This window comes from Arvicanthis niloticus, chromosome 3 (assembly GCF_011762505.2).
Source record: "Arvicanthis niloticus isolate mArvNil1 chromosome 3, mArvNil1.pat.X, whole genome shotgun sequence".
In the NCBI taxonomy this organism is placed as follows: Eukaryota; Metazoa; Chordata; class Mammalia; order Rodentia; family Muridae; genus Arvicanthis; species Arvicanthis niloticus.
The window spans coordinates 73,555,467-73,579,438 of record NC_047660.1 but is presented as its reverse complement, the minus strand read 5'-3'; the positions used below and the strand labels follow the sequence as shown (position 1 = coordinate 73,579,438).

Below are 23,972 nucleotides of genomic sequence, written 5' to 3'. Positions count from 1 at the left end.
TTTCTTGTGGCTTCTATATTATATGACACTGGGCAGACAGACTTTAACTCACTTATTCCCTGACTCGTGGCAACCAAGAATTTTTAGTTTAATTTTTTCTTTCTGTTTCAACATAGGACACAGAAAATGATAGGAAAGTGATTGCAAATAGTTCTTGTACTAGTAGACGAACATCAGGAGAAACATTCGGAAAAATAATTATGAAATGAGGGTGTTGAATTCTTTTCGTTGAGTCTAAATAGTCAAACTCTTAATAAGGCTAGCAATATTTTAAAATTGCTCACATGTCTTTTTGCATCCTTTGTTTAGTGAATATTTGTAATTCCCTTATATTAATATTTTATTTTATATATTTAGATATTATGCTATATTTTAGTTTACATAATTGTTTCTCAGTCTTGACCACACTTTGTAAAGGAGCCAGGTGTGCTAGCACATGCCTTTAATCTTGAGTCAGGAGGCAGAAGATCTCTGTGTGTTTGAGTACATCCTGGTCCACATAGTGAGTTCCAGGCTAACTGAACTCAAACTGAAAATACAATCTGTTTTTAATGAGACTGAATCTCCACATTTGCCTAGGTTGGCCTTGAACTCAGCTTCCTGCCTCAGCCTCTTCAGAACCATGGTTACAGAGATGCACCACTGCGTATGGTCCCTGAAAATATTTTTAAGATGATGACAGTGGTGTGTTGGTTTCGTTTCCTATTGTTGTGGCAAAATATTCTGAGGCAAGCGACTGGGGAGAGGAAGGGAGTGTTCAGCTCACAGAATCCAGGATGCAGTCTGTCATGTCAGGGAAGTCACAGACATCCCGAGAAAGCTGGTCACATCACATCTGTAGTCAAAAGCAAGGGATTCATGCACACAGCCTAGTGCTCAGCTTTCACGATTCCACTAAAAACGAATAAGTTAACACACTGCTACTCTCTAGGAGGTCCCTTATTTAAGACCCTCCGTGATTTTAATGTACATTCTGAATGGAGAAGCACAGACTGAGGTTATGTGCATAAACACTTGGCATTCAGCACTGTATTCGTCAGTCGGCTCTCTTACAGACTGAAGCAGCTGCAGTAGCCATCATATATAAGAACGCCTACAGACTGAGAACAAAAACTTCCATCTTATTCTTTCACAGGACAGGGAATTTAGGAACCAAGCCGAATGCACGAAGAAGAGGATCGTCTGGGACTTGGAAAGCCGCTGCTTCCTCCATCCTACTGCTGTTTCGAGGTGGGAACGGCAAAGGACGGCAAGACCACCTGGGGCCCCCCTGGGAGTGGGGGAGGGAAGTTCTTCACGTTATTTACATTTGAGTTAAGGCCCTTTGAAACTTTCTCTTCCACTCTGCATCAGCTTGACATTTTGTTTATCTGCTGATAGCGGAGGTCCTAGTGATGGAGACTTGGCAGGGTGAGCATTTCTTTTCCACTCACATAAAATAATTCTCGAACTGATACGCAGCCTTTGCTCTACCTCATGTCTCAAGATTGCTAGTGCTCGTGAATGCATGTGTGCATGTGTGAGTGTGTGTGTGTGCGTGTGTGTGCGCGCGCTCACACCTGTGTACATGCATGCATGCATGTAGTGTGTCTTTGCAGCTTTCATGGGCAGCAGAGAGGAAAGGCAAGATCCATCTGGAGCCATGCAGCTGGTATTGGTTCAAATTTAAGGAGTTGTTTATTTTTAGTTAATTTAAGCACAGCATAATCTGGTAAGAACTATTCTTGTGAAGATCAATACAGTTCCATGTGGACATCCAAGCATACCTAAATCTCTTTGAGGAACAAAGCAAGCTGAATACAGATCAGACATGACTACATTGAAACTGTAAAATACCTGTGACACCTCCCATAAAGACAGGTTCTTTATGGATTGACTAAGAAAAACAGGGGCTGGAGAGATGTGTGTGTGTGTGTGTGTGTGTGTGTGTGTGTGTGTGTGTGTGCATGCGCTCACAAGTGTTAAGAATACTGACTGCTCTTCCAGAGGTCCTGAGTTCAATTCCCAGCAACCACATGGTGGCTCACAACCATCTGTAATGTTGAGACTTCGGGCTGTTGTTCTCAGAAGGGTTTCATAGTCTTTTTTGCATCCCTTCCAAATTTTTGTGAGATAGGAAGGCTGGGCAGAGGTGGAATTATGTAGTCGACTGTCTTCTCAGAACACAAGGATCGGGTAGTTTCCCTTAAAGATAAGGCCTTTCTACAAACTGTATACACCTTTAATCCCAGCACTGGGGAGACAGAGGTAGAACTCAGTCTGAGTTTGAGCCTAGCCTTGTCTACACAGCAAGTTCCAGGCCAGCGAGAGCTACATAGTGAGACTCTGCCTCAAAAACAAAACAACAACAACAACAACAAAAAATACACTGTCGAGCATTTCACACCATTTACTTTCCAGCCCTCCTCGAAGCTTGCAGGTTCTCTCCTGCAGGGCTCCTACATTTAGAGCAGGTATCCCTTATATCTGGGTGCCCTGGAATTTTTTAACTCTTAGTCTCAAATAAATTGTCTAAGTTACAGTTGAGGGTTTTTTTTGGGGGGGGGTGGGGGTGGATTTTTTTTTCTTTTTGTTTTTTTCCTGGCAGTGTACTGGCCTTGGCTATCAGTAAAGTGGATCTCAACTCTGATCCTCTGTATTTTTCCTGCCTCTCCACATTGCAGGTCATAATTTTTCCTTTACCTCAACTCTCTGATGGAGCTAAGTGAGAAAAAAGCCAAATTTTTAAGTTGACAAGCTTTTTATCTTGCTGTAAGCACAGCAGAGACACTTTCAAGCTGTGTCTGAGCTGGAAGTCCACTCAACCACCGTACAAATAAACACGTTTGCCGTGTCTGAGCTGGAAGTCCACTCAACACGCTTGCCAACTTTGTTATTTCTTTAGGATAATTCACTAGACAGATACAAACATTTTTATATCAGTTATTTAGTGCTATAAAAAATTGCCTGACCAGAGCATCTTCCTGTGGGGTGTTGCGGCCCGAGCTGCCCCACGTTGGGTGCCAAAAATGTTGAGAGCTGTTCCCTGTGCCCCACACTTGGGGGCCAAAATGTCTCAGACTGCTCTGTCAGTGTTGAAACCCGCACTGCCAAAAGCCTTGGGGGCTAAACTGTTAGAGCCTGCACTGCCCCAAGCTGCTCAGGTCCACAGGTTGGGGTTCAGCAAGAGAGAGAGTGAGGATGGACTCGAGGAATGGAGACCAGACAGAATGTGATTCAATCCTGTTTATTCTTCAGTCTCTCTTCCTAGTCTAAGTCCCAAGTCTTGAGTTCCTAGTCCCTAGTTTCTAGTCCCTGGTGCCTCCAAGTTCCAAGTTTCTTCTTTCAAGTGCTAAGTGCCTAATGTCTAATTCCAAGCTCTTCCTCCAAGTACCAAGACTCAAGTGCCTAATTCCTACTCCAAGTTGTTCTGTAAGTTGTACTCTCTAACCTAATTCCTAGTTCCAAGTTGTACTCTAAGTTGTACTGAACTCTTCTGTCTGCCTCTAGCCTTTTATATGTCTCACTTCTAAGCCACACCTTTAAGTCACACCTTTAAATCATGCCCTTAGGCCTTGTCTCTAAATCTGATCTCTAAGTCACGCCCTTAAGTCACACACCTTTAAGTCTCACACACCCATGGGAAAATCCTGGGTATCTAAAACAAGATGTTATCAGAGTGTGCTCAGCTGTTGTAGGCTATTGTAATCAAGTCTCTTATCAGAGTATATGGCTCAAGATGGCTGCAAGGATGATAGCCCCCTTCTGTCGGCTCCCCACAGTGGGGAAGAGGGGGAAGGTTGTTTTGTCTCATACTTTGAAGGTACAGTCCGTCATGGTGGGAAGTTAGGCACTGAAACAGCAGGTCACACATGTCTGGTGGCATTAGGGAACAGAGACAGGTGAAGGCTGTCGCTCCTCAGTTAGAGACCTCAGCTCTCCAGATGCTTGTCAGCCACATTCAGTCAGTATGGGTCTTCCTTGTGCAGTTAAACCTGTCTAGAAACATCCTAAGAAATATATCCAAGGATGGTAAATATAAGCCCTGCCAACTTGATGAGATTGACCATTACAATTTTCAGTGTGTTTGTTTATTTAGACAGGGGCTCCCTATGTAGATAAGGCTAGGCTGACCTGAAATTTGGCTCTCTGGCTTCTGTCTAGCAGTACTAAGATTAAAGACATGCACCCCCACTTCAAACCTCTCAGTGGATTGTTGGTTTTGAGACAGGGTCTTGCTATGTATCCTAGACTGGCCTGGAACTCTCTGTGCAGCCCTCCAACTTGGGATCCTCCTGTATTAGTCTCCTGTTGAGCTTATGCTGCCATATGTCACCAAAAGATGTGTTATTTGAAATTATCAGCATCAAAAAATATTTTTATAAGCCTATAAACCTAGGAATGTTTTTAAAAATCAACTACCTGGGTTGAAAGGGTGGCTCAGCTGTTATGACAAGCACCGTCTCTGCTTCTAGGGGACACTGGCTTGGTTCTACCATCCACATCAAACAGCTCACAACTGCCAGGAGCTCCAGACCTAGGGCATCCAGTGCCACCAGCAGGCACTGCAATGACATGTGTATAACCCACACAGAGACATATACATGATTCAAAATAATCATTTAAAAAAATCAGCAATGTAGCCAGGTATGGTGGTGGACATCTGTAATTCAGGTTCTCAGGAGCTTGAAACAGAAGGGTTCTAAGTGTGAGACCAAACTGGGCTATACTAGTGAGACTGTCTCACAAACAAATGTAAAGCCATCTGCCTAATAAGATAGATATTCACTGTCTCTCTGTCCTTGTCTCTGTTTCTCATGCACACATTTCTCTCTCTCTCTCTCTCTCTCTCTCTCTCTCTCTCTCTCTCTCTCTCTTCAGACACACACACACACACACACACACACACACACACACACACACACACCCCACATGTATTCCATTACTTTCTAGGCAATAAATTTTATTTTTAGTACTTTGAACTGAACCCAGGACTAGGCAAGCACTCACTTGACCAACTGAGCCCCATCCCAGCTCATTTTACTCATAATTTCCTTAAAAAGAAAACCTTCTTTTTCAGCATTTGCAGATAGTGCTGATGGTTTTTAATTTGCAGTTTACAGAAGCGAATTGCTGATTGCCGACTCTGGCCCGTGGAGATCACAAGAGTGCCTATGATTGTTATGCCGAAAGCCAAACCAGGCAAACTTGAGAAGGTAAACATGTGGATCCCTAAAATAAAACGGGTGTGGTGGCTTCTGCCCCTGGTTCCCAGCACTGGGAGACTGAGACAAGGATCATTTTAGATCCGGAGTTGGAAAGCAGCCTAGACAACAGAGAGAGGCTTCCTCTCAAGTTTTTAAAATTAGAAGTGACCTATCAAATCAAATCTGTTATTCTGCGTCTCTGTGTTTAATCCAATTTTATTTGGCTGTTTCCCCCAACGCAACCAATTTGTGGCTCTTTGCATAGGACTTTCTTAGTGTACGCACTGACAGCTCCTTTCTCAGGAAAACCAGGATGATTGGCCACTGAAGCTTCCTGTAGCTCACAAATACTTGTTCAAACCTTATTTTCAAATACTTACTTCCCCTGACCCTGTGTTACATACAGTCTTACCGTAGGTACTGTAAGAAATAATCAGGGGCTGGAGAAATGGCTCAGCAGTTAAGAGCACTGACTATTCTTACAGAGGTCCTGAGTTCAATTCCTAGCAATCACATAGTGGTTCACAACCATCTGTAATGGGGTCTGATGCCCTCTTCAGGTGTGTCTGAAGAGATCGACAGTATACTCACATATATAAAATTAAGTAAGTAAGTAAATAAATCTTTAGAAATAATCATTTTTATCTAGGTCAAAATGAGTGATACAGTTCAGTCTAGTTAACTTAGACTTACCTACAAAAGGTGTTACACACTGCTTATTAATGTGATAGAATTCGTAGATAAACCACAATTTTGGAAAGACAGGATATTGTGAGCCTGCAACATGTTCTGTATCATTTTTCCTGTCTATGTCTCATCCTTATTCCTTGTGCATAATTTCCATGAGGGTAGGGGTCATTCAATAGTCTGCTTTTATAGTCTACAGGAACCTAGCATGACACACAACTCACAGCAGGCCCTTAGCAAGCATATACGTTATTTGATTTGGTTTTGAAAGGGCTCTTTTGTGTAACAAAAATGTTACCACTATTATAAAAGGCAGTCTTATCCACTACTGGTAGGGACGGAACTAGTCTGACCTCTGTGGAACTCAGCATGGAGGTTCCTTAAAAGCTAAAAATAGATCTAGCATATGTCATAGCTGTCCCACTTCCGAGTATTTGCCCAAATGACTCCAAGTCAACACATCACAGAGATACTGGCACATGGGTGTTTATTGCTGCACAGTTCACAGTGGCAAAGCTACGGAACCAGCCCAGGCATTCAGCCACAGAGGGAGCTCTTTAAAGGCGTGCAGCTTCCCTTTAGGTACAGTGATCATTTTAAATGATCATGTACCCTCATGGGATTTATGCACAAGGAGTAACAAAGAGACACAGACAGGAAAAGATGATTCAGGCATGTTGCTCATGAACCTGTCTTTCCTGAATCGTGGTTTATCTACAAATCCTATCACATTAACAAGCAGTCTAACACATTCTGTAGGTAAGTCTAAATTAACCAGATTGAAGTATATTACTCATTTTGACCTAGATAAAAATGATCATTTCTTATGGTACCTGTGGTAAAACTATAAATACATAATGGGATTTTTTTCAGCCATAAAGTATAAAGTAATGTCATTTGCAAGAAAATAGATGCAGTCATATGATACCAGTTACATCAGTCTCAGAAAGAGACATACATATTTTCTGTCATTTGGAGTTCCTGGACTTAATACAGATTCTTACAGTGATGTCTGTACATGTGACATGAAAGTAGAAGCAACACCAATTAGGGGACAAGAACTACTAAGGGAAGAAGGGGAGGGGGAGGGCTGTATGGAGGAGCACACTCAGTGCACACACGTCCATGACTGAACATGTCCTTATGTAACATGGCACTGTGTACTGTGGACCTATACAATGAAAATGGTTTGTGTTTGTTAGGTTTATATATTTATTTTCATTTTTATGTGCATTAGTGTTTTGACTGCATTTATGTCTGTTATTAGGGTATCAGATCCCCTAGGACTAGACTTAAAGACAGTTGTAAGAGGTCATATGGGTGCTGGGAATTAAACCCAAGTCCTCTGGAAGAGCAGACAGTGCTCTTAACAACTGTTCCTTATTGTTGTTGTTTTGCTTTTGAGACAGAATCTCTCTACATAGCCCTGGCTATCCTGGAACTCATTATGTAGACCAGGCTAGCCTCAAACTCACAGAGATCCTCCTGTTTCTGCCTCCAGAGTGCTGGGATCCAACGCATGTGACACCATGCCTACCCTTGAAAGTCCTTTTAAATGCTGTCTATGTGTGTAATATGCATGCATATATGAGTGTCTGTATGTGTGTAGGTGCACATGCGCGTGAGTGCATGTGCACATATGTGCACTGGTATGGATAGTATATGTTTTCCTTGATGTCCCCCTTCCTTATGTGTTACCGCACATCTCTTACCTTGTACTCAGAGCTCCCTACTTGGGCTAGTCTAGCTAGCTGGCCTGCTCTGAGATCTCCTGTCCCAGCTTACCCAGTGTTGGGATTCCAGTGGGTTGCTCCCCATGATCAGTATTTATGGGTGTGCTGGGATCCAGATTTTGGTCCTCACACTTGTGGGGCAACCACCGTGTCCTCTGAGCCGCTCCCAAAAGAGTTTTTAAATAAGGAAGCCCTACTCTATCTAAAACGGAAGAGTTACATTAGCATGTAACTATTTCCCTCTTTATTATAATATATATTGGTTAATATCCTTTAGATATCAAAGCATGAAATGTTATGATGAAAACAAAAGATTTTTTCATCTTGCATCTGTTTTTATAGTAGGCACATTTAAAGAGATTACTTTTAAGCTTAGAATTAATGATTTCTCTAAAACTTAATTTTCCCTTAGCATATTTTATGGAAAAATGGCATTACAATATGTTCAGTAGCAGGCACGCTATCTTTGGAGTGAGAGTTTGGTGGAATCAGGAGTTGCCGATACAGGGCCCTAGTCTGAGGCGGGTGACGCTGATTAATGGGAACACTCTTTGGAACCTGATACATCCAGAGACCTTTTCTCAGCAAAGCATGACCTATATCAGCTGAGAGGAGAAGCCAAAGTATGCTAGTCAGAAGCCATACTAAAGCTCTGGAAGGTTCTGCTCATGTCACAGAACTCTCTGAAATACAGTTTGAACCAGACCATCTGATGATCTTAAATTCTGTTATTATCTTTTTTACAAAATTTTACTGTTTTCCTAAGAAGCAATTTGCTGAAATGGATTTTTTGGTTGGATATTTATAATTTCAGTACAGTTGAATATATGTTGACTTGGCTACAGCCTTATTAACCTCATTATTACCTCATTAACCCTGCTAATATGCATTACCTTATGGTAGTTAAACCACCCTGGAAATGACGCCAGGCCCCAAAGTGTCTGTCATTGAGCAAAGATACTTGCTTAGCAGAGCTTGTTTCTAGAACAAATCGTCGCTCTCCGAGTCTGAACTCCACACCATATGCTCCTTTGCTCTGTAGCTGTGATAACTCTGCGCGTTTTCCCTTAGACCGAAGATGAAAACCAGCTTTCCTTTCATGGTGTGGCTTACGTCAACATGGTCCCACTCCTGTATCCAGGAGTGAAGAGGATAAGGGGGGCTTTTCATGTGTACCCCTACCTGGATGGGACAGTCTTTGAAAAGGTAAGAAATTGCATAAGATGTATCATCTTAATTTATCATCCGTATATGTATTTGATTGTGTCTTTAGCACTCGGATCTTTGCAGTGATGTTTAGAACCATAGTACATGGCATTCACCACTGTGTACTGTAAAGAGAGGTTTCTTTCATTAAGACTGAGAAAAGCATTCATCTTTGGGTTATAAACATACATGTTCAGACGTCATTTGAGTGCTATGTCAATTTAGTTCCTTTATGACCTCCCCAGGCACTGGTTGCTAACTGAGTTTGCAGTATAGGCAGGGTTTCTTGTATGTAGCTCAGGCTGTTCTTGAACTTGCAACTTTTCTGCCTCTGCCTCCCAAGTGCTTGAGATTATAGGACACACCCATGTTTTATTTTGGATTTTTTGTTTTTGTTTTTCTGGAGGCAGAGTTCCATTGTGCCACCCTGGCTGTCCTGGCACTTGCCTCAAACTCACAAAGATTCATCTGCCTCTGCCTCTAAACCGCTGGGATTAAAGGTGTGCATCACCACGGCAGGCCTGAGTATGGTATTATTATTATTATCATCATCATCATCATCATCATCATCATCATCATCATCATCATCATCATCATCATTATTAATGAGTGCTCTGTTTGCATATACACCTACATGCCAGAAGAGGGCATCAGATCCCTTTATAGATGGTCGTGAACCACCATGTGGTTGCTGGGAATTGAAGTCAGGACCTCTGGAAGAGCAGCTAACTGTTAAGCTTTAACTGCTGAGCCATGTCATCAGACCCTATTTTATTATTTTTATTTGTGTTGGCAAGATGCTCAGAGAGTAGAGGCACTTTGAAGCAGGCCTGACAACCTGAGTTTGATCCCCAGAGCCCACAGGATAACAGGGAAGCACTTCTCTTAAGAGTTGTTTCCTCACAGACACATACACACACACAAATAAAACTAATACAATTAAAGTTATTTATTTGTCTTTTTATTATTTAAAACAATTTTTTTTTTTTTGGTTTTTTGAAACAGGGTTTCTCTGTATAGCCCTGACTGTCCTGGAACTCACTCTGTAGACCAGGCTGGCCTTGAACTCAGAAATCTGCCTGCTTCTGCCTCCCAAATTCTGGGATTAAAGGCGTGCGCCACCACTGCCCGGCTAAAACAATCTTTAAATTTAAATATATTTGGCCTTATTCTTCTCCTCCCCCAAGTCTTTCTGGATCCTTTCCCTGTGCCCCTACCTGCCCAACTTTAAGTTCTTCCTCAAAGACAAAACAAAACACCAAAAGCCAAATACAACAAGAAAAGAAAATAAAACAACATCCAAACAAGAAAACAAAACAAACCCACCAAACTATAACTAAACAAAAGCACACAAGAAACTGTGGAGTCCATTATAGTTGCTCAACTAGTCCTGACCATGAGGCCTGACCTGGAGTGGTTGCTGTATGACAGACAACTCAGTTGGTAACCTTCACTATAGTGGCCAAGTTTTCACTCACTCATTCATTCATTCATTTAAAAAATATAACAAAATAAAATAAAACAAAAGCTACCACATCGAAGTTGGAAGGATAAAACAAAAGAAGGAAAAGAACCCAAGAGAAGAAGGCACAAGAATCAGAGACTCATTTGTTTACACACTTAGGAATCCTGTAAAAACACTAAACTGGAAGCCGTTATGCATGTGCATGTGCATGTGCATGTGCATGTGCATGTGCATGTGCATATGTGCATGCACTGAGGACATGGTGCAGACCCATGCAGGCCCTGTGCACACTGCCTCAGTCTCTGTGAGTTTAGATGATCTTTGCTCATGTTGCTGTAGAGGGCCTTGTTTTCTTGGTGTCCCCCATCCCCCATCGGGCTCTTACATACACTCTTTCTGCCTCCTCTTCTGCCAGGTTCCCTGAGCCCTGAGGAGAGGGGTTTGATGGAGATGTCTCGTTTAGGGCAGAGCATTCCAAGGTCTCTCACCCTGTGGAATGTCTGACTGAGGCTCTCTGCATCTGTTCTCACCTGCTGCAGGAGGAAGCTTCTCTGATGATGGCTAATCAAGCCATGAGGATAGCAGAATGTCATTAGAGTCGTTTTATTACTATGTTTTTAGAGGTTTTTTCTTTCTGTTTTTAGATCAGTATTATTTGTTTTTACCCTAGGTCCTGGCCTATCTAGTTTCTCGTTCTTAGTCACCTAAGAAATGTCAGGTATAGGTTTTATCTCAGGGAGCGGGTCTTATGTCCAATCAGCTATTGGTGGTTACTCCCACAAACTCTGTGCCAGTATTGCCCTAGTGTATCTTTCAGGCAGTACACCACTGTAGATTAAAGGGGTTTAAGTTATTTTAATGATAAATCTTATAAATTCGATATTTATTTATTTTTGGTTATTTTCTAGATAGGTTTTCTCTGTATAGCCCTGGCTGGCCTGGAACTCTCTCTGTAGACCAGGCTGGCCCTGAACTCAGAGATTCGCCTGCCTCTGCCTCCCAAGTGCTGGGGATAAAGGTGTGTGCGCCACAGCTGGGCTGATGTCTATTTTAAAAGAAGAGTCTGCTGTTCGCTTGGTATGCAAATGACTGGTGGATCGTCCATAACTTTATTATCAAAAAATAACTGTCTTTGTGATGGTTGTATGATGCATTTTTATTGTTAAGTTTTACAGGGGATTACTTTCCCCTAGAAAACATGACAAAAATTGACTGTGGTTTGAACTATACATACCAAGGTTTTATCGTAAGCTTTAAACTTGCCTTATTTCTCCAGTTATATTTGATAATAGTAATTAGACAGATATTGTTTCTTTTATATAAATGAGTTATTTTACTTGAGGTCATTCAGAATTATGTATCAAAGAGGAAATCTTTCTGATGACTACAGTTATGACAACAAAATCAAGTGTAGGTGCCAGGTCTCTTCCTCCTACTATGCTATGTAACAGGGAGGCAGCTCATTTCCAGTGGCCACTTTATGTGCTCCATAAGGAGGGGTTTAGTGAAGGTCTGGCTGCTGAAATGATCTGGAGAAGCTGTCCCTCTGAGGGGGTACGGAAGGTCCATTACCTATGACTCATTATTCACTTGCTTTGCTTGTTTCTTTTCAGACCAAGTGCTTGTTCAGCTTATTCAGGGACACTGGGCACCATCTGATTCACAACAATAAAGCAGGAGGACTTAACTCTCCACTGTCCAAACCTCTCTCCAAGAACCTGAAAGAAGAGAGACTAGGGAAAGAGAAGGACATAGAAGGACGGCCTCGGCTGGGAGAGTTGGTAGGCTCTGGAGACCCTACGCACAGATGTGTGCACTCGCTTCCCATCTGAAGAATTGTATTGATGTATTTTGAGTCTTAACGTCCCCACTACTATGAAGACCATGAAACAATCCACGTTTTGATGTTTCTTTTTGTTTCAGCAAGCGCCTAGTATAAAATCGCAGAGCTCAGACACCCCTTTGGAAAGTGAAGCCCCCCTGAGCCACAATCTTGAAGGACAGGTAACTATATTCATCATTTCAAAAACTAAACTCAACTCTCCCAGACTTTGCCTGAGTAACATAGCTTTCATGGCCAATGCTAGAGGTGGGACATGAGTTACCACAAGTGCTTGCTCATGCATAGTCTACGACCTTGGGCAAGCTTGTTCACTGCGACCTCAAAGTGAGTTGGCACCAGATTGTTGTTAAGCTTCTTTCCAGAATCAAACTAGTTTAGTTTAGTTGTGTGTGTGTGTGTGTGTTTTTTTTTTTCCAGACAGGGTTTCTCTGTGCAGAGAAAAGAAGAAAGAGTGGCGTGCATTTAAAATAGTTCCAAGAGCAGTATGAATGAGCTCACCAGGCATGGTGGTGCACACCAGGGAGGCAGGAGGATCTCAAGTTCAAGGCCCTGGTTCACACAGAGAGTGTCAGGTCAACCAGGGATATATAGTGATATTTTGTCTCAAAAAAAAAATAAGTAATTTTTTTTAAAAAAAGTATGTTTAATGAGAGCTATTAGAGTAGAAATTTCAAGAACAGCCATGAAAATGCTTTCTTCTGCCAGGTAACCACTATTGCTAAATTCCTGTCAAATTATTACCCATGTAAAATATGTGAACCACAGAGATCACACCACATATGCAGTTTTATACACATATTTTTATTCGGTATATTGTAAGTAGTACCTGATGTTACTAAAAATGTTTCGTCACTGCCTTTTTATGAGGTTAACAAATAACCATGTCTTTGCAGCAATATATAGAAGCTGGAACATACATTGTCTTGGAGATCCAGCTGGACAAAGCCCTGGTTCCAAAGCGGATGCCAGAGGAACTGGCCAGAAGGTGTGGGGCATTTATTCTCCTGTTTGGTACAGTTTAGGAATGAAGAAGAGGCCACTTAGTTTGTCCCCAAAATGTAATTTCCCCTGTCCTAAGCAACAGTGTTTTTGTCTTTGCTACAGATAGTTTACTTCTTTATTGCAAATGTCATGACATTTTTTTTTCAGTTGACATGAGCAAGAAAGTATAAATCACCCAAATTTCTACTGTCTTGTGACAGTATTTTCACACCTTGCTGTCTGGCTGGGAGTTGCTTTACGGCCATAGACGACAATGCTCTGCACCTGCATCATATATATATATATATATATATATATATATATATATTTTTTTTTTTTTTTTTCTTGAAAACTGTTTTTACTGTACCATCACTATGTTTATGTGTTACTATTTCAGCAGTAATCTAAATTTGTTGGTATATAGTGTTCCAAAGTTTTCTTGTATCCTTTTTTAAAAACCTCTATTTTTTCTTAGTAGGTCTTGCTAAAGGTTTGTCTTTTTTTTTTTTTTTTTCTTTGAATTTTATTTGCTGTTTGTTTGGTTGAGTTTTTGAGATAAGATTTCTTTGAGTAGATCTGAACATCCTGAAACTCACTCTATAGACCAAACTAACCTCAAACTCATAGAGATCCACCTGTCCCTGTCTCTTGGGTCCTGGGATTAAAGGTGTGCACCACCACTGCCCAGCAATTTTATTAAAAAATAGTATTTTGCCTGTATGCACATAAAGTGTGTGTGTATGTGTTTGCATTGTAAACTAATATATGTACATGTATGTATGAACATACATCTCTGTGTGCTGTCTGTGTGTGTTTGTGCTGTATATGTCTGTATGCACATGTGTGTATATGTGTACTCATTTGTGTGCATGTGTGGAGGCCAGGGGGCAGTGTTCTTCAGTCACTTTCACCTTATTTTTTTTAAGTTTTATTTATTATTGTTGTTGTTGTGGTGGTGGTGGTGGTAGTTGTGGTGGTGGTGGTGGTGGTGGCGGCGGCAGTGGTGGCGGCTGCGTGTGTATACTCCATGCTGCATGTGTGGTCAGATTACAACTCTGTAGAGTTGGCACTCTCATTCCACTATAGGCCCCAGGGATGGAACTCAGGTTTCAAGTTTGCACTGCAAGTGCCTTTATCCCCAGAGTCATCTCTGTGGCTCACCTTATTTTTTGAGATAGAGTTGTTTGTTTGTTTGTTTGTTTGTTTGTTTTTCTCAACATGGAACTTAACATTTTAACTAAACTGCTGGGCCCAGTTAACCCTCTGTTCCCTACCTTTCTCTGCCCACTCTCACTCCTGAAGGTGAATCATACCCCTCTACCTGGCTTCTTTATGGTGGTGCTTCTACAGAAGAGATAGGATTCAAACTTGGGTCTCCTGGCTTGCACACCAAGTGCTCTTATCTATTGAGCCATATCCCAGCTCATTAATTCAGCATTATAATATGGTTATATTAGAATTAAGGTCAGCCCATATGATCCCTCTGCTCTGAAACTACCAGTGAAACCTCATCTCACCCTGAGTCCTTCCGAAGGCCTACAGTGGCCTGCACATTCTGCGTCTGCTTTGCCCTCCACCCCTCAGTCCAACCAAACTACTGTCTTTGCTTTTCCTCACATGTAAGACTCATATTTTGTTATTCTTGTTTGTTTTACTTTTGAGACAGGGTTTTACTATGTAGACCAGGCTGGCCTTGAACTTACTAAGATCCATCTGCCTGTGCCTCCCTGTGCTGGGATTAAAGACATTTGCCGAACACTAAGCTCACATTTGCAGCAAGCTTCATGCTAGCTGCTGCTTTGCCTGAAATAACCCTATCCTGAATATCACATGACTTTTCCTTTATCTTCCCTTGAGCTTTTGCCCAGATATTCTCAATGAAGCCTTCCCTGGTGAAGTCTGCTCTCCTGCACCTGCCAGCCTGAGCCCCAACATAGCTCTGCCTCCCCACATCATTTCCTCTGGCACGTGCTACTACCATGCTTGTCTTAGTTTTCTTTCCCTACCAGAAAGTAAACCCCGTAAAGGCAGGAGTCTTGTGTTGTTTAGCTCCATCCCCAGGCCTAGAAAACTTCCTGAGAGACATTAGGAACTCTCCATATATTTTAAATGAGTTGATAATATTATTTCTGGAGAGGAAGGTAGGAGGCTGACAACAAAGTAGAGAGGAGATACTTAGCTACACATTATTCCAAGTCTTTAAAATTTGTATTACTGTCTATTAAGATAAATAAGATTAAATTTACTAATCACTAGCAGTCCTATACAGTTATTTAGGTCCCATCAAAGGAAAGTTGAACTTGTCCATTTGAGGGTCTCAAGGCAGTACAGTATTTTTGGATAGGAATCTGAAACTCTGAGGGACCAGAGCTACCTGATTTATCCCTTGGAAATAGAAGAAGATTCTTTCTTCTGTTTTATTATCTTTTGTTTCGCTTTTGAAACAAGAGCCCGAGAAGCCCAAACTAGCCCAGACTTGCTCTATAGATGAAGCTAACCTTAAACTCCTGGTTCCCCTGCTTCTGTCCTCCAGGTTCAGGGTCACAGGTGCACAGCACCACACCTGGTCCCTGGAGATTCATATAAGCTTCCCTAGAAAGAAACCATTAGGATGTTGGCATGTATTGCCTTATAGTGAAAAGTTATAGGTACATGGGGCCAGAGAGATGGCTAAGTGACTAACAGCACTTGGCTGCTCTTCCAGAGGACCTGAGTTTGGTTCCCAGCACCCACATGCTAACAATGGCTGTAACTCCAGTTCTAGGGCATCTGGTGCCCTCTTCTGGCCTCTCTCTGCACTCATTTGCATGTAGTGCATATTTATCAATGGAGGCAAAACACTCACACACGTAGAATAAAAACAAGTAAATATTTATTTATTTAAGAGACAGGCTTCTTCTGTGTAGCCTTAACTGTCTTGGAGCTCACTCTGTATCATAGCCTGCTTCTGTCTCCTGAGTGCTGGGATTAAAGGTGTACACTACCACCACGTGGCTCAAACAAACAAATCTTTAAAAAAAAAAAAAAAAAAAAAAAAAAAAAAGAGTATTCTCTTAGAGCCTGATAGTGTTATTGTAATTTAACAATACAGTTGTGTAAATTATGATTAAGAACATTTGTTTTGGGCTGGAGAGATGGCTCAGAGGTTAAGAGCACTGACTGCTCTTCCAGAGGTCCTGAGTTCAATTCCCAGCATCCACATGGTAGCTCACAACCATCTGTGATGGGATCTGATGCCCTCTTCTGGTGTGTCTGAAGACAGCTGCAGTGTACTTATATAAATAAAAATAAATAAATCTTAAAACAAAACAAACAAAACCAAAAACATGTTTCATCGTAGGTGGAAAGGAAACTTAGTTTTCCAAATCTGTGTGCTTTTAGAAACACATATTCAGAAACACACAGATACAAATTATTTTCTAACCCTTAGCCCAGAAGCCATTTACCAATACTTAAAAAAAAAGTGTGAGGATAAAGCCAGGCTCAAATCAGTACCATCTTCTATACTGTCCTAGGGTTCAGATCTGAGGGTTTATGTGAGAGCTCAAATCCTCGAGTGCAGTAGAGAGACAGACCTTGGCTCTCGTCCACATGGACTCGGGAGATACGAAAGAGCACAGGCCTGCAGATCATAAAGCTGTTGTTGTTTTTGTTGCTTTTTCCTGATACAGGGTCAAGGAAATGATACCCCCGCGGCCACCTCTCACCCGCCGGACAGGGGGAGCTCAGAAGGCAAGTGTTAATGCCAGGGCGAAACTGTGGGTAACAATGCATTTGAAGGCAAAACAAACTCTTCAGTGTGGCTTCCTGAGGTGTGGCAATGTGTGTGTGTGTGTGTGTGTGTGTGTGTGTGTGTGTGTGTGTGTGTCTGTGTATCCATTCATGATCAGTGAATACTGTGCAGTGTGTTGAGGACTTCTAATGCCTGATCTGTCCCCTGCGGGACCTTGATGCTTTCCCAGGCTGTGAGTGACTACCACACGCAGATCAAGGGCATCTCTAGAGCCATTCTGACTGAATACCACCGCATGTTTGGGAAGCAAGGGACTAAACTGGAGAGTGACATAGACAACGAAACCATGGAGGAGCAGAAGTGTCAGCTCAACTATGAGCTCAATTGCTCTGGAAAGTACTTTGCTTTCAAAGAACAGCTCAAGGTGAAGCATGCATTTCTTTATGTATTCTATCAGCCCGTGGAGCTCCCCCCCCCCCCCCCCCCCCCCCCGCGCGCAATAGTTTCTGCTCCGCTAGATGCTCTGGGACAGAATGTCGGAAAACAATCCGCTCCTGCAGTCTCGGGATGCTATAGATTTATCCCAAATGAGAGCCTGTAAGACCCAAATCTTCATTTGAAGTTGGACTGGAGAGCAAACTTCACACCCTCCACTAGCAGAAATTATGTTCCTGACACTGTAACTGATTCTCCTTATCTCTCACTTAAGCCTCTTTGTCTGCAGAGTAAGAGTTGAGAACTGGTGCTGCACACCTGTAATGCCAGTTCTCAGCAGGTGAAGGATCAGAAGTTCAAGGCCAGCCTTAGCTACAGAACAAGTCTGAGGCTAGCCTGGGCTCTGGGCTATGATGAGATCTTGTCCAAACAAAACCAAACAAACAAACCTAGTCTTTTAAAATAGTAATGGCTAGTATTTATGTTCAGAATTTTTTTTTTTTTTTTTAGTTTTGGGGATGAGTTATTTTTGAGCAGTAAGAGAGAATATTGTCACATTGGATTATTATGATTATTATGATTAATATGATGAAGATGTTTAGTATTTAACCTGACTTAGTGGGGGAAAAAAGAAACAGCTGTCAGGCCATTCCCAAAAAGCTGAATTTACATATTATTCTCTCTGTATCTGTGGTGTATGTGTTCTAAGGTCCCCAGTAGACGTTCAAAACTGTGAATAAGGAGCTGGAGAGATAGTTCAGCAGTTTACAACACTGGCTGCTCTCCAGAGGACTAGGTTTGCTCTCCGGCACTCTCATGGAGGCTCATAGTCGTCTGTAACTACAATCTCAGGGAACCTGATACTCTCTTCTGGCTCGCTGGGCATCAGGCATACATGCACACAGACATATATGCAGGCAGAACATCTATATACATAAAATAGAAATAAGTAAATAGCTTTAAACTTTGAATAACACTGAAGCTTGTATGTTTTCCTCTGCGTACAGGCCTATGATTTTTTTTTTCACTCAACAGCACTTTATGGCTTCTCTTTGGTGTATCCAAACTGCTGGTATTATTCATTGCTGGTGCTTTGGTGCCTTTATTCTTTCTTTCTTTCTTTCTTTATTATTTTATTATTTGGTGCCTTTATTCAACAGTAGGGTCTGTTGAACATACATGCTATGGTACCTTGACTGTCAGTCTGATAACAGCATGTCCACTGAGTGCTTAGTGCTTGGTGTCCTATACAGTATGAAACGCTAAGCAGAAGGCACTTCAGATCCAAGGAGTTGGATACAATGTGGGACTTCTACATCTACCCAGAACACTGGTCAACTTAAAGCTTGTGAATTGTTCATTTCTGGAATTTTCCACTTGTTTTCAACCTGAACTGACCATGAAGAATGGACTGCAGCTACAGCAAGACTACTGTATTTGTCTAACTTTTTGTTTGTTTGTTTGTTTTTAAAAAAAAAAAACAGTGTCTGGGTATACAACCTTGGCTGTCTTGAATTATGGCTCTCCCCTGGCTTTGCTCTCCTGGTGCTGGCTTTATAGGCATGGGCCACCACACAAAGTTTTATGTAATTTCAGCCGTCTATCTGTGTTTTCGTTGTCCAGCTTCTCAGTCACCATCTGAAATATAATGAGAAACCTGGGGACCAAATATGATGCTGGCTGTGGCAATGCATGCTTTTAATTCCAGCACTGGAAGGGTAGAGGCAGGAGGATCTCTGTAGGCCAGCCTGGTCTACAGAGGGTCAGGACAGCCAGAGCTACAGAGAGAGAGAGAGAGAGAGAGAGAGAGAGAGAGAGAGAGAGAGAGAGAGAGAGCTTGTCCTCCCCCCCAAAACAAGACAAAACAAAACATACAAGCAAAGAATACATGAAATAGTACAGTGACAGTGTTTAAACCAGAATCCCATTCTCCAGCCTCTCAGACCTTTCTCCATGACACCGCATAGTTACTAGGAAAGACACAACTCACAAACCTACTCTCAAGGTTATGTCAGCTCCATGACCCTCTTCACATGATATGGGCACAGCCTTTCCTCTGTTAGTGATGTTGCAAAATCTCGAAAAGAATTTCTTTTTTTTTCTTTTTTTTTTGTTTTTTGTTTTTTGTTTTTTGTTTTTGTTTTTGTTTTTCGAGACAGGGTTTCTCTGTATAGCCCTGGCTGTCCTGGAACTCACCCCATAGACCAGGCTGGCCTCGAACTCGAAAAGAATTTTTTACAACCCAGGCTTGAGGCACATGTCTAGTGCTTGGGAGACCGAGGTAAGAGATGTGCGTTGAAGAGCACTGTGGGCTACAAAGTGCGCTCCAGGCCAGCCTGGGCTACATATCGAGACTGTCATTAAATACATAAGTCCGTTCAGAACATGTTGACTGGGGAGCTGTTAGCACTGAGAGCCTCACAGTTAACAGGGAAGTAACTATCACTTGAGGTTCCAATGAGCCCGATATTAGAAGTCCTAAAGACCTGGGTGTCAGTACACTGCTGAGCTGCGGTGTCAGAAGGGAATGTGTATGTCTTGCAGCATGCTGTGGTAAAGATTGTGAGAGAGAAATACTTGAAGACAACAGCATTCGAAAGCCAGGAGGAACTGCAGACATTTATCAGTGAGCTTTATGTGTTCTTGGTAGATCAAATGCATGTGGCCCTGAACCAGGTAGGTGTTTACAACTGAGAGCCCACCTCCTCGGAGGGCAGCAGGGCTTCTTTGTAAACCTTTCTTCCTTCCTTTGCTCATTTTCTTCCTTTATTCAACAAACACGATGAAGTAGCCTGTCCTGTACAGGGTACTGACAGTCCAGTGGGAGGGGAAGGGGCATGCTCTTTCAGTTTCCTAGAAAAATTAGTTCTCCAGCTTTAAAGAATGTGACGCAGGACTGGAGAGACAGCTCAGTGGTTAAGAGGACTGGTTGCTCTTCCAGAGGACAACTCTTCCAGAGTTTGATCTCTGCATCCACATGGTGGCTCATAACTCTCTGCACCCTCACCTGGCTTCAGACAAGACATGCATGCAGTAACACACACACACACACACACACACACACACACACACAAGAAGAATAAAAGATTTTTAATGTGACAAAATTGTTAAATAAAAGCTATGGAAATCACAAAGTGAAACATTTTCTGAATATGAGCAAGTCTTGATTTTTCTTCAGGATAATAAAAAATAAGGGAAAATGTATCTTTGGATATTTGAAATGGCATGTTTGAATTGCTACTGTAAAGATGATGGTAGCAATTAAAATATGCCTTTAAAATTTTAAATTTCATTTTCATTTATTTTGTGTGCCACAGTGCATTTGTCAAGGTCCCTTCTTCCCCAAGACCAGAGTTAAGTCGTTAGGGTTGGCAGCAGAGTCCTATACCCACTGAGCTCCCTGGCCAGCTCAGAACGCGCAGTTTAGTGACTGCCGATCACTTTGTACTCACGAGTCTGTGCCTGTGTTTGCACACTTGCATCTTGCCTGCTTTTCTGCATTCTTGCTTATAGTCAATTGTTACTTGGTGTAACAGAAACAAATCTCTGAGCAGCCACGCCACCTTACAGACTCTGTCTGTCCTCTTTTCTCTTTCCTCACTGCAGTCTTTCTTTCCTGGCCTTTCTTTACATGCTTCAGTCTTCTCGGAATAGGTAAGCCAGGATAGCACGATGCTGTAGGGTTAGGGCAATTCTGCTTAGACGTGGGTGTGGATGGCATGTATTATATGTTTGGAAAGCTCTTGACATGAGATGGAAACTGTTTGCCACCTTCCATCCCTGGGAACATTTGTCTAAAAGAGGAGTCAGGCTTGAGACACAGATGAGCTAGATCTTTTGATAGAGGCATGTCTCCAGAAAGCCCTAGGTGGACAACTGAGGGAACCAGGGCTTGAGACGGAAAGGTTAGCCTTAAAAAGGAGAAAAGAACCTTGGGTGACTCTCCATCTGAGATCACAAGGACAGAGCACAGGTAGAAACAGCTTAGATGGGGAGCTAACTGTTGAGGGGTTAGTAGCTAGAGAGATGCCTCAGCAGTTAAAGGGTACTGATTATTTTTTCAGAGGACCTGGTTTCCCTTCCCAGTACCCACATGGCAGCTCACAGTTGCCCCTAACCCTCACACAGAGAAGTGTGCAGGCAAAACACCAATACACATAATATTTTTAAAAACTTACTTAAAAAGAAAATAGTTTTTTTTAAAAAAAAAAAAAAAAAAAGGTTTAGACTGGGTTAGAAGGGTTTACACTGGGACTACAGCTCAGTTAGAGCATTTCCCAGACTTATGCAAGGTCCTAGACTGGTACAATACATTTGAGAAATTAAGGGTTGCTTGCCTAAAGCCTCTCTTTCACATAATCTAAGCTAGTCCTGAACTTGCTATGTAGCCAAGGATGGCCTTGAATAGATCCTTCTGCCTCCACCTCCTAAGTGCCTGCTATGGTCAGCCTTTCTAGTATCTCTATGAAAGAAGTCGTTATTGAGATGATGGAACCTGGCCCTGTAGCTGCAGGAATGAAAAATACCAGTTACTCTGGAGGTTGAGGCAGGAGGATTGAAAGGTAAAGGCCTGCATGGTCCACAGAGGGAATTCAGGACAAGCTCACTCCTTCCATTATACATGAGTGCGTGCGGACACACACACACACACACACACACACACAAGCGCACGCATACGCGCACACACACACTATGTTTCATTTATGTCATGACTGGCTCTCATATCCAGTTTATTCTTATAAACATCTTCACATGTAATTGTTTATTTTGTTTGTTTACAATCTCAATGACAAGGCCATCCCCGATGATGTCCCAAGCAGCACCTCAACAATTCAGACAAGCAGCAATCAGCTTCGACTCTTTGCGTTTGAGGCAGAAGTCAATGAGAACTTTGAAATGGCAGCTGTGTATTATGAAGAGGTAACCAGATGTTTCGGTGATTGTTGTTATTTGTGAATCTGTGTATAATTATAGTTTTTTGTTTGTCTGTTTATAGAGTTGTTTAGTTGGTTATGGTTTTTTGAGACAGGGTTTCTCTGTGTATCCCTGGCTGTCCTGGACTTACTCTGTAGACCAGGCTGGCCTTGAACTCAAAAGAGATCTGCCGGCCTCTGCCTCCTGAGTGTTGCGATTAAAGGTGTGTGCCACCACCACCCAATAAATTGTAGGATTTTATTGAATTTAAACTTGATCAGTCAAACTGTAGACACAGATCAGTAGGACAGAAAGGGAGAGACCAAAACCATGCCCATATGAATAAGATCATTTGATTTTTGTTTTTGGTTTTGTTATTTATTTATCTTTTTCTTTTTTGGAGACAGGGTCTTGTATATCCCAGGCTGACCTTAAAATCATTATATAGCCAAGGACGAGCATGAACATCTCTTCTTCCTCCCTCTACCTGTCCGATGTTAGGATCGTAGCAGCACCCACAGCACTCCCAGTTCATGGAGTATTGGGACCCAACAGGAGACTTGAGTGTGCTAGGTACATACTTGAGACAAGGTGTTTCCCTGTATCTCAAGCTGTCCTATGAAGTCTTCCTGTTTCAACCGCCTGAGTTCTACAATTAGAGAAATAAGCCATGTGTCCAACAGGTCACTTGACTATTTTTTTAAATTTGTTTTTATTGTTTTGTGTCTAAAGTGTTTTGTCTCCACGTGAGCCTGTGCACCATGTACATGCCTGGTGCCTGTGGAGGCCAGCAGAGGGCCTTAGATCTCCTAGGACTAGAGTTACAAACAGTTGCAAGTCACCACAGAGGTGGTGTGATTCAAACCTGGGTCTTCTCCACCTTATATATCGTGGCAGGCTCTCTCATTTGAACCCAGAGCTAGCCAATCTGCCTAGTCTGGCTGGTCAGCTTGCTCTAGGGCCCAGGGTGTGCAGTCCCCTGTCTCTCACACTGAGATTACAGACAGGCTACTGCACCTACCTGGCTTTTCCTTGGGTGCTAACAGATCCAAACTCTGGTCCTCATGTTTGCATAAGTGCCTTCTCCCCAGCACCCAGGGCATTAGACATTTGATGAAGCTGTAAAATAAATTCAATGGATAAATGAGTTGTTTCATTTAGTGCTAGAACAGCTGGTAATCCACATGCAAAATGAACGAGCCTTGATGTGACTTTAAACATTTTGCAAAAATCAATGATGACCGTGTAACAAATATAAGTGTAAAACATGGAACTTTCATAAAAATCTTTGACCAAGGGTTGTGTGGAAAGTACCTTGGCAGACGACCAAAGGGCAGAAGGTGACAGGGAAAAATGATGTCTGCCACCCCAGCACCAGAAAGTAGAGGCAGGAAGATTGCCATAAATTTGGAAGCCATCGTGGGATATATAAAAAGTTCCAGGCTTGTCAGGGCTATGAAAGTACAGAGCAGGAGAAATTATTTATAAAACATATTTTTTCAAGCAACTTGTATCCAGAATTTAAGACTCAAAAGTGGCACACCCCTTTAATCCTAGTACTCAGGAGGCAGAGGCAGATGGATCTCTGAGTTGGAGGCCAGCCTGGTCTACAGTGAGTTTCAGGACAGCCAGAGCTATATAGTGAGACCCTGTCATGGAAAAGCCAAACCAAACTAAAAGGCTCAATGCAACATTTTTGTAAAACTATTTAGCATCTGTTTTATACTCTTTTTAATGTTTGATTATTTTGGTTATACCTAAGAGTGGAATTGCTGGCTGTATAGTGATT

The 23,972-nt window shown here is 42.1% G+C and overlaps 1 protein-coding gene across 7 annotated transcripts in view; it reads left to right on the top strand.

Annotated features, from left to right (window-relative positions):
- Cfap70 (cilia and flagella associated protein 70) overlaps positions 1-23,972 on the top strand; it is a 56,407-nt gene that overhangs the window by 16,752 nt on the left and 15,683 nt on the right. For 6 of the 7 annotated variants that reach the window (XM_076931202.1, XM_034499182.2, XM_076931201.1 and 3 more), the window contains 10 exons: positions 1,136-1,230; positions 5,096-5,195; positions 8,678-8,812; positions 11,891-12,058; positions 12,201-12,281; positions 13,014-13,105; positions 16,773-16,833; positions 17,064-17,258; positions 19,814-19,945; positions 22,064-22,189. In XM_076931202.1, the coding sequence (XP_076787317.1) occupies positions 1,136-1,230; positions 5,096-5,195; positions 8,678-8,812; positions 11,891-12,058; positions 12,201-12,281; positions 13,014-13,105; positions 16,773-16,833; positions 17,064-17,258; positions 19,814-19,945; positions 22,064-22,189 (1,185 nt within the window). The remainder of the gene's footprint in view (positions 1-1,135; positions 1,231-5,095; positions 5,196-8,677; positions 8,813-11,890; positions 12,059-12,200; positions 12,282-13,013; positions 13,106-16,772; positions 16,834-17,063; positions 17,259-19,813; positions 19,946-22,063; positions 22,190-23,972) is intronic. The other variant, XM_076931203.1, reaches the window with a different exon arrangement.